The sequence below is a fragment of the Aristolochia californica genome, unplaced genomic scaffold, assembly GCF_029961685.1.
Source record: "Aristolochia californica isolate CCGP_79_NKW_82.1479 unplaced genomic scaffold, dmAriCali1.0.hap1 SCAF_10, whole genome shotgun sequence".
Taxonomy (NCBI): Eukaryota; Viridiplantae; Streptophyta; class Magnoliopsida; order Piperales; family Aristolochiaceae; genus Aristolochia; species Aristolochia californica.
In genome coordinates, this window is record NW_027181771.1 from 35,566,161 (window position 1) to 35,576,938 (window position 10,778).

Genomic DNA, 10,778 nt, shown 5'->3' on the forward strand with positions numbered 1-10,778 from the left:
TGTTTTGGCAAAAACCCTAACTGTTTGCAAATCTAAGAGCTGATCTTGAGAGGAGTTAAGGTTAGCTACTTAAAATTTAAAAAAAAAAACGAGGGTTCTAACAAGGCAATCGTACTGGATCTTGATGAGATCATTGATAAGCAATAGCCACGCCATCTAAAAAATTGAAGGATTTGTCTCAGCTCTCAATTTATGAGTTAATAAATTTTCTTACAAGTATATTTGAGTAAAAGTTGCTGGAGAATTTAGAGTCGACGATGGGAGTTTTTAGATTCACTGCTGTCTGCTGTACTGTGTAACTGTGTACGTCAAAGCAGTGGTAGATTACTCTTACCAGGCGACCAATCAATCGTATTGTGTGCTTTTTTTCAGAAATACGTTCCCGCATCCTTGCGTGCAAAATATTAAAAAAGTTCGCTTCACCTGCAAATGTGATCTGCCCCCGCAGTCCTCAGATCCCATGCATCCGCAGACTTTCGTTTGCTGCCATTTAGGTGACGACACGGTGTGCCCCTCGAGGGATAAACCAGGCCCAAATTTTCAAACCTTCCGTCCTTCCCTGCGTTTTCTCGAAACCCAAAATAACGAATAAAAACGACGGCTGAAAGCTAAGAGAGGGAAAAAGGAAAATACAATTGCACAAACACCAGCAGCGCAAAAGCAAAAGAACCTACTCGATCCAGCTCAATTCAACTCGCGTCTCACGTCGGTGGGAAACTGCGACGAATCTTCGGGACCCTGTTGTTGTCGGCGTCTCTCTTCTGTTTCCCTCTTTGATATTTCCTTTTTTTCTACCCAGGGTGTGTTGTTGGTGCAATCACACTTTTGGAATCTTTTTTATCGACTCTTTCTTCCGTCCATATTCGGAACGTGAATTTTGCTTGCTCGATTGCTGTTTCAAAGGTTGCTGCGTCTTCGACATCTTCGGTTTTTTCTTTCCTCTCATGGTGTATCCTGATGTTGCACGCCGACGGTTTTGGTGACTCCAATTGCGTGGCGGACGGAGGAGCTTTGGCCGCCGACGATCCCGACGAGCTTTCAATTGATATCGAGAGCTTTTATAAGATCCTTGACGAGAATTCAAATCCTTCTGTTCGCGACACCCCGGTATGTTCGGTATCATCTGATTTTGTTTTTCTTCTTAGGGTTTCTTTTTTGCTTGGTGCTTCTGGCAGTCGTTTTGTTTTTCTGTGGGTACACAAAAAATTTAAGATGGGCAAATAGTTTTTGAGATTAGGTCTCATCCAATTAGGTTTCATCAAGGTCTCTACTGTTCTTACCGAGCAAATTAGTCTACTTCTTTGCCCTTATGATAGAAGCAACTCGTATGCAGCTTTTATCAGTGTACTTACGCTCCTGGCTGCCACCTTTCCCGAAGCAATCTCATAAGGACTTCCATTGTTCGAACAGTCGTACTATATTACCAAGAAGGAAATTTTGGAGCTAGAGTTCTTGGTATACATTACCATGCTAGCAATCCATAGACTGTGCAATTAAATATAGACTTAAGTGAGGGTAACAAAGAGGGGATGAATTCCAGACCCCTCAACGAGTGCCAGAACTGCCGCACTCTTTCTTTCTCTCTTGTGCTTTCTCTTCTCTTTGTTTCTTCTTAGTTTTATACTTTCACATGGAATCAGAGCAAGAATATCTGGTTGCAGAGAGTTTCCAGCAAGGTTTTCTCCTCTTCCTAAGTCTGCCACTTCTTCAAGAAAGAGTTATTCAGATTCTTTATTGAGTGAAGTTAAAGTTTATATTTTTCCTCTCTCTCTCTCTTGTGTCATGACATTGAGATTGATAGCTTGTGCTGCTAAATGGAAAAGTCTGCCTTCTTTGTACTATTCCATCTCTAGTGTAGGATGCTTTGTTGTCTCCTCAATGGAAAAGTCCATTGATGTGGAGATGGAGGTGTTGCTGGATTGTGGTATTTGGACATTGTGTGGACCACCTCCAGATGCTGTTATTTAGGGAATCACTAGGTCTACATTGTGAAAGACAAAGTTGATGGGTCCATTGAGTGGTATAAAACCAAACTTGTAGCTAAGCTGTATACTTAAACAAATGATGTGTTGTTTTTGAAAACATTCTTTCTTGTGCAGTTGAATACCTCATTCTAGAAATTTTTTTTGATCCAATCCGTAGGAATCAATAGAAAAAGAAAATCCCTTATGATACACCAGATCCAGCTTGGTTATTGATAGAGTGAATAGATCTGCCATTTCTTGAAATCTCTCTTCTGATTCAAAATCGTGGTGTAACGTGTATCCCCCTTTGTTCCGGTTATGGAATAGATGAAATAAATCAAAAAATGGATTTTTGTTCAAGAATGAAATCTTAGTTGTCATTTGTTTGTATTTTAATTTTTGTGACTATTACTAAGGTTTGGCATCTGTTCCAATTAGACATAAAAAATGCATTGCTGTATGGGATTTGGACAAAAAAGTATCCATGGAGCAACCTCTTGGGTATGTTGCTCAGAGGAAGGCTGAAAAAACATATAGGCTAAACAAAGCTATTTATGGCAACCAGAGACTTAGAGTATTGTTTGACAAGTTTAACAAAGTGATTTTGTCCTCAGGTTTTATCATAAGTCATTGTGACCACTCATTCTTTTTTTTAAGAAATCATCTAAAGTTGTAGTGCTTGTTGTGTATGTGGATGATATGGTGCTATCAGGGATTGATGCAAAAGATATTGAAGAGGTCAAAGTACATCTTACAAAACATTTCTAAATTAAGATTTAGGTTCCCTTAAGTATTCTCTTGGAATTGAGATAGCAAGAAGTAAGGCTGAGATTGTTTTAACACAAAGGAATGTATGCTTTAGATATGCTACTAGAGTATGATTTGTTAGGAGCAAAGCCTATCAAGACACCCATGGAAGTGAACTATAATCTTCATGAAAATGCTAGTATTGAATGCAAATATAAGACTATGTATAGAATGTTAGTGAGCATACTGATTTATGCCACAATTACACCTCCTAACATCTCATTTGTTGTGAGTGTCATCAGTCAGTTCATGGAGCATCCAAGAAAGATTCATCTAGAGGTTGTGCATAGAGTATTGAGATATTTGAAGAGAGTACCAGGTAAAAGATTATTGTAAGAGCGACATGGTTATTTGCAAACTTAGGGATACTTAAATGCAGATTCAGGGTCCAAGTTGGATAGAAAGTCTACCATTGGTTATCGCATATTTGTTGGAGGAAATTTGATTATCTGGGAGAGCAAGAATAGAATTTTGTGGCTTGATCTAGTACAGAAGTAGGATATCTGGCAATAACTCACACAATTAGTGAACTCCTATGGGTTTGATCAGTTTTACAAAAGCTACGTTTCCCAACATAGGATAGGATGGAGGTGCATTGTGACTATCAAGCTGTCATTTTTATTGCTAGTAATCCAGTCTTTTATGAACAAACTTAACATTTTGAGGTAGAATGTCCTTTCATTTGTGTTGGTGTTATGAGTGGTACCGTGGTCACTCCCTATGTTAAATTTGTGGATCAGCTAGGTAATGTGTTTATTGAGGCCATGGGAAAAGAGAGTGGAAATTTTCATAACAAGCTAAGGCTTCTAGATATATTGGCTCCAACTTGATGGGAAGTGTTGAATTATGTGCACAAGGATAGTTTGGTCATTTGATATTTGTCAGATTGTCTCTCTATGTTAGGAGTAAGTTTGTCTTGGTGTGTGTGTCCAAGGTTCTGGGTTGAATAGTTATAGTGAGTTTGGAATAGACGGCTATATATATACTTTTAACTCAAATAACTTGAGTTTATTAAGGAGAGGTTGAATTCCAGACCCCTCAATGAGTGCCAGAACTGCCGCACTCTCTTTGTTTCTCTTGCTTTCTTTTCTTTCTCTTTCCTATCAGTTTTACACTTTTAAAAGCTCCTAAAAATCATTGCTGCTGCTCCTCTTAATTTGTTTTGCAACTGGGTGGTTGTTCTCTTGTAATTTTTTATCTTTCTTAGATTTTCAATAGAAATAGTTTCATAATATGTTGAATTTTTTGAATATGATATACAGACCAGTCCGGAAGATTTAACCTTCAAGACCTTTTTTGAAGATGAGTCTACTCCTGTTGCTGTTGCAGTACATGAAAAGGAGTCTCAATCTAATAATGGTTGTTAATTTTGCTCTGTTTCTTTTTTTAACTTCACCTATATTTCTTGTTTTAATTTTGTTTAGAATTTTTTTGAAGAGAAACTAGAATCAAGTAATATCCAGTGCTGCAATATATATTGTTGCTCTTGTTTTCTTTTAGGCACCAAAGGATCTGCACGACCAGTTTTGACAAGAGACGGATTACAGCAAACTTCTCCATGGTTTCTCTCAATTTCAGATTCAGGTATGGGTATGGGGTGCATTAATTAGAGACTCCTGGGAGCTCTTAAAACATCAGTGTGGAAGATTTTGAACTTCAGAACCATATTCATTTCCTCAAATTGATATAAATTTTTTATCTTTTTAGCTGAATTCCTGGCATTATATCTTACTGGTTTATAATACCTTTTTCAGGACATGCTGCAACTAGAAAGTCTATTGGAGATTGTGGCAATACTTGGATGTTTACAGCCTCTGGTGCTGCAAAAATCCAGAATGAAACATTTGGTTGGGGCACCATATATACTCATGCAACAGAAGAGGCAAACTATTTCAGAAAAGATTGTGAATCTGATAGCAAAGAACATCAGGATTTTGCAGTTACTAGTGGTGGACTGCTGTTTGAAAGGGGGAACCAAGAACTGACCAGCAAAGTTAGCATGCTGCATGAAGGAGCAGCAGGTGAACCATCTTAAGCTCTATTCATGCATTTTTATGTGATAGTCCATCTTGAGTGTAATGAACTAGAATTTGTTGATTGTGCTGCAGGATCTTCAAATGCCTCTGGCATTGATACATCTGATTGGAATTTTTTTAATATAGATTATCCAAATGGAACTCACGATTCGATATCCTATACAGCCTGTGATGGAGAACATGATGGTCACCAGGTTGGCACTTTTACTAATAGTATGATGAGTGAAGATGGTAGTCATTGTCCACCGCTATCCTTCACTGCTGATGCAGTTGCTGAAGAACCTTTGTTTAAATGTTCTTACAGAGAACTTCCCAAAGGTCATGGTAGTTTCCAAAAAATTTCTCTACATAATAGAAAGTTGGATGTGGTGTCTCTGCTCCCTTATACCAATGTTGTTAATTCAGGAACACTAGATGAAATTAGCCATAGTATTATGCCTGTATCTTCATTCGATTTTGCTATGGCGAGTCCAGATGTTTGTGCGAAAGACATTCGACATACTGATGTAAATAACTGCAAACCAAATGGGAGACTTTCTTCTTCTTCTATTCTGCCATTTGTAAGCAATGGAAGCTCCTCTCTCTGTGCTGATCTAACATCCCTCCCTATGTCAAGGCTGCCTGGATCTGAGTCATTCACGTCAAGAAAGAGGATTAAGGAAAAGGATGATGTTCAGCTGCCTGTGTCACACAGATCTGGCCAGTATCAGCATTTTCTGAAAGACAAAGAAGAAGTGTTTTATCAAGATAGCTGTACCTCTGGTTCAGGTTCACACGATGAGAATGAGGCAGATGTATGTATTATTGAAGAGACAAGCAACCCAAGAGAACATTCTCTTCTTCTTACACATGGAAAATCTAGTGCAACATCACAACAGGGTTATTCATTGAATAGTTCTTGTACTCAGAAAGGATGCCTAGTTACAAGGCCCAAGGCAAATGATGAAAGTCTAACTTTTCGGGTTGCATTGCAGGTGAAGATAGCATTATTCTACATGAAATGGTTCTATTTTTATATCAGCATTTAACATCTACTAGAAGAGGCAAATATGTGAGGAAAATTTTTTTGACGTCATATTTTTTAAAACATCCCCGTTTACGTTCTTTCCCTGTTTCTTTGGTCAAAATTCCATCTGCACCTGTTTCTTAGAGACATTCAAAATTTTACTTCAAATTGCAAAATGGTAACTGGTCTCTCTAAAAGTTGTGAAGGTGCTTTGTAGGATCTATCACAGATAAAGTCTGAAGCCAATCCACCAGATGGTGTTTTAGCAGTCCCCCTCTTGAGGCATCAGGTTTGTTTGGAGCTTTGAGTTATATCTGCTATTTTGTTTTGTTATGCTGTTCTCCTGGATTTTTTACTTAAATGCATGACCATTATGAACAGAGAATAGCTTTATCATGGATGGTTCAAAAGGAAACAACCAATATAAATTGTTCTGGAGGAATTTTGGCAGATGATCAGGTTGGTGTGCACAGAGCTGCTTACACTTATCTTAATTTTCTTTGTTTGGGTAAGCTTTCGATTCTTGAAGGTTACCTAACAAATTGTCTTACAGGGAATGGGAAAGACAATATCAACAATTGCACTTATACTAATGGAAAGGGCTCCTATGTCTAGCTCAAATTCCAAGGCCATGCAACAGCCAAGAGAGTGTGAAACATTAAACTTAGATGATGATGATGATAATATAGGTGTTGTCCCTGTGCTTGCATCTGATTGCTTAAATCGAGCTGCTCCTGATTCTAGTCTTGTTTTAAATAAGAGCAATGGAACAGAAATGGTGAGGAATGCAAAGCCTCCTATTACTTTTGCATCAGGAAAGGGAAGGCCTGCTGCTGGAACATTAATTGTCTGCCCCACAAGTGTTCTTCGGCAATGGGCAGAAGAGCTGCAGAATAAGGTTACAAGCAAAGCTAATCTATCTGTTCTTGTATATCATGGAACAAGCCGCACCAAAGATCCTGAAGAGCTGGCCAAATATGATGTTGTACTGACAACGTATTCAATTGTGAGCATGGAGGTCCCTAAACAGCCATTTGTTGATCAAGATGATGAAGATAAAGGGGGAAGGCTACAAAGTGATGCTCAGTGTATTTCTGTTGGACTATCTACTGGTAGGAAAAGGAAATACCCTCCTAGTTCCAATAATAAGAAGAACCGCAAGAAGGGAAATGACAGTGAAGCTCTTGACTCTGTTTCTGCTCGTCCTCTTGCCAGAGTTGGATGGTATAGGGTTGTCTTGGATGAAGCTCAAAGCATAAAAAATCACAGAACCCAAGTTGCTAGAGCTTGTTGGGGTCTTCGAGCTAAGCGAAGATGGTGCTTGTCTGGTACACCTATCCAAAATGCAGTTGATGATTTGTATAGTTACTTCAGATTTCTCAGATATGAACCATATGCAATTTTTAAGTCATTTCGCTCCATGATAAAGATACCCATTAATAGAAATCCTGCTAATGGTTACAAAAAGCTACAGGCCGTCCTGAAGACCATCATGCTGCGACGAACAAAAGGTACTACTCTTCTTAATCAATTTCATTTTTCTGAAATGTAAATCAATTTAGTGTGTATTTATTCATATTTAGATATTAGCAGCATCTAATGTACTCTTTGAACATTTACCATTGTTTTCTCACTTGAAACTTGGGAGGTTCCACTGGTGACATAATACAAACATCAGGATTTTCTTACAAGCTCTGCAGATTGTCGTGATGACATACACTTTTGTTTTTAGGCACTCTTCTTGATGGACAACCGATCATCAATTTGCCTCCAAAAACTGTGTTACTGAAAAAGGTTGATTTCTCGGAGGAAGAACGTGAGTTTTACTCCAGACTAGAGGCTGATTCACGTGCACAGTTCAAGGTAATGTTCTTATTGAATAAGATGATAAAAAACATATATTGCTTTCCATTTTGGGTGACAAGTGTACCTCTCACTTTCTTTAATTGCATTTTTCTTCTATATCAGGAGTACGCAGATGCTGGGACCGTCAAACAAAATTATGTCAACATTCTATTAATGCTCTTGAGGCTCAGGCAGGCCTGTGATCATCCTCTTTTGGTTAATGGATATGATAGTTCTTCCATATGGAGAGCCTCAACTGAGACAGCAAAAAGACTGCCAAAGGAAAAATTAATTCATCTCCTCAATTGTCTGGAAGCTGGTTATGCAATTTGCGGGCTATGTAATGTATGGTAGTCCCACTCCCTTCTTTGCTTCAATTTTTTTTGTTGAAGTATGTGCTAATCATTCCATTTTCTTTAACTCTGTTTGCTAATCATTTCATTTTTTTTAACTCTGTTTGCTAATCATTCCATTTTCTTTAACTCTGTTAGCATCTCATTTCACAAGTGTGAGAATTTTCTTCATTGTAATTATCTGTAAGTAACCAACAGGAATTAGCTTTACTGCTTTTAAACATTGGAGTATCAAACTTGCCTTTTAGTGTAACTCTTTTAGTGTAAATGGGGCTTCTAGACTGCTGCTAAATGATGGGGTATGTAGTCGGGGTAGGTAACTCTTTTAGTGTAAAGGATGTACTTGATTGTTGTTGTTAAATACTGTAAATGATCTTATTATACAGTGATCTCTCAGTGTTTTAAGAGCCCATTATTGCTAACCCCTAACTCCTTCAGCTTCCCGTTGTCTTGAAAAATGCAAAACCATATTCTTTCAAATAGAATATACATGGCCTGTAACTACCTTGTGCAAATTTCTTCTCCTTCATCTGTAAGTACCTTCTACAAATTTATCCTTATTTTTTTAAGAATTTCCAAAATTAGCCATGTAATGTTAAACTTGTTATTTGACGTTAAACTTGACCATGTGAGTTTTGATTTTATCAGCTTAGCTTCTAATTGAAATCTTTAAGAAAGTCTCAGTTAAAGTGCATTCAATTCCTTAGGCCTTCAATCTTTCAATCCTTTGTACTAATGGATCCTCTTCCCTTTTGTTTTCTCGGGACCCATTTTTTGTTTGAACGACTGCATAGGTCACCCTGAGAATTCTTGTTGGTGATTAATCGTGCTTTTGACAAATTGATTAAATAAAGCTGATAGAATTAAATTGTACTTTGCTAGTTTAACTGTTCTGTATTTTTACAAAGCACTTGTGATGTTTATAAGTGCAATGTTTGTGTCAATATTAAGTCATTTGCATTGCAGGACCCTCCTGAGGATGCTGTTGTTGCCATATGTGGTCATGTCTTTTGCAATCAGTGCATATGTGAGCACATTACTGGAGATGACAGCTTGTGCCCTGCAGCTCACTGTAAAGTACATCTCAGTGTCACTGCTGTATTTTCTAAAGCCACACTGCAAAACTCCCTCTCTGACCGGTCTGGGCAAGATTGTTTTCATCATACTTCTCCTGGTGTTGTTATGAGTAGATCCGATAGTTTTGGAATGAGTTATTCTGTATCTTCAAAAATAAAAGCTGCTTTGGAAATTCTCCTGTCTCTGTCAAAATTGACATCCAGTTCCAGAAAGCAAGATTCAGATGAGGCTGCTAGTGGTCCAGAAAGTGCATCTAGTCTTCTTTTAGGTATTGAAAGTGGTCAAAGCACACCAGCAGTGGAGAAAGCGATTGTTTTTTCACAATGGACTAGGATGCTAGATTTGCTTGAAACTCCTCTACGAAGTTCTTCTATCCAGTACAGGAGGCTTGATGGAACTATGTCTGTTGTTGCAAGAGACAAAGCTGTCAAAGATTTTAACAATCTTCCAGAGGTTGATCACTGGAACTATAGTTTAGATTTTACAGTAAAATTTACAGAACTATTCTGCATAAGTGTCCAACTTATAATTGGTCACTAATATTTGTCGTGTAATAGGTTTCCGTCATGATAATGTCTTTGAAAGCTGCAAGCCTTGGTCTGAACATGGTTGCAGCCTGTAATGTTCTTCTCTTGGACCTCTGGTGGAATCCTACTACTGAAGATCAGGCAATTGATAGAGCACATCGAATAGGGCAGACTCGTCCTGTTAAAGTCTCTCGCCTTACAGTGAAAGATACAGTTGAAGATCGCATATTGGCCCTTCAGGTATCTTTTTCTGCTCTTGCTGCTAAAGTATAAATGTTATTTACAAGAATGGTTGTCTAAGAGGGTCTAGATTTATATGCAAAATGTATAATGAATGAAGGAACACTGTCTGCATGATGGAACATGTTTACATTAGTCATGTTTGCAGGAAAAGAAGAGAGAGATGGTCGCTTCTGCATTTGGAGAAGACGAAACGGGAGGTAGGCAAACTCGGCTCACAGTGGAGGATTTAAGATACCTGTTTAGTGTGTGACTGAACATCTTAACCTAGTGAATGATTTATTCTTTAAGTGGTCTAGGTTGCAGTGTCGCAATTCCCACTGTTTCCTAAGGTGCCTTAGTAGGGGACACTGCTAAAGTGGGTTTCTGAGTGGGGCCTAATTTTGGCTGTCATTTACTTGGCAGTACATGTGTATAATTTCTAGAGGATCTACTTAATTTTCCATTATGCCCAAAATTTTGTAAGTGTTATCCCTTAGGAAATTGCCTTGTAAATGTGATATAAATACCCAAAGATAGAGGGAAAAAAGACGCAAATAGGTGCAATAACTGTAAATCAGATTTATGATTGTTTTCCTGAAAGAAGATCTCTTTATTTTTCTCAGTTATCTGACTAGCCCTTCAATCACCAAGTGTTTTTTCTCGTGTTTTGCCACTTTTTGTTTCATGTGGGATTTGCAGTCTTTTAACTTTCTAATATGAAACTGTATGAATTGTTCTTTTTTTCATTCAATACAAAGGAGACGTGTACATATATGTAGATTGTAATTTAAATGGTTGAGGTACTCGGTTCTGTATATTTTAGTATGAAGTGTCGATCTGGAAACTGTAACACAAAAAAAGGGCACCTATTTTGCTATTGCTAATGAAGTAATTTGCTATTGTACATTGAAAAGTAGTTTTTGTCTGAAGGAGCTAATAAA

General features: G+C 37.9%; 1 protein-coding gene across 3 annotated transcripts; it reads left to right on the forward strand.

The window, feature by feature from the left end:
* Positions 1–457: 457 nt before the first annotated feature.
* On the forward strand, positions 458–10,518 carry LOC137938662 (helicase-like transcription factor CHR28). Of its 3 annotated transcripts, XM_068783655.1 has the most exons (14): positions 458–1,107; positions 4,034–4,130; positions 4,272–4,355; positions 4,526–4,792; positions 4,880–5,125; positions 5,213–5,781; positions 6,031–6,102; positions 6,195–6,272; positions 6,367–7,324; positions 7,546–7,676; positions 7,782–8,003; positions 8,978–9,541; positions 9,646–9,855; positions 10,004–10,518. In XM_068783655.1, exons 1-14 carry the CDS (start codon positions 958–960, stop codon positions 10,106–10,108), a joined length of 3,753 nt encoding a protein of 1,250 aa, XP_068639756.1. In that variant the 5' UTR covers positions 458–957; the 3' UTR covers positions 10,109–10,518. The 3 variants fall into 3 exon arrangements, with proteins under 3 accessions (XP_068639756.1, XP_068639747.1, XP_068639764.1); XM_068783646.1 differs by having other exon boundaries at positions 4,880–5,781; XM_068783663.1 differs by lacking the exon at positions 4,034–4,130 and having other exon boundaries at positions 1,029–1,107; positions 4,880–5,781.
* Positions 10,519–10,778: the final 260 nt, after the last annotated feature.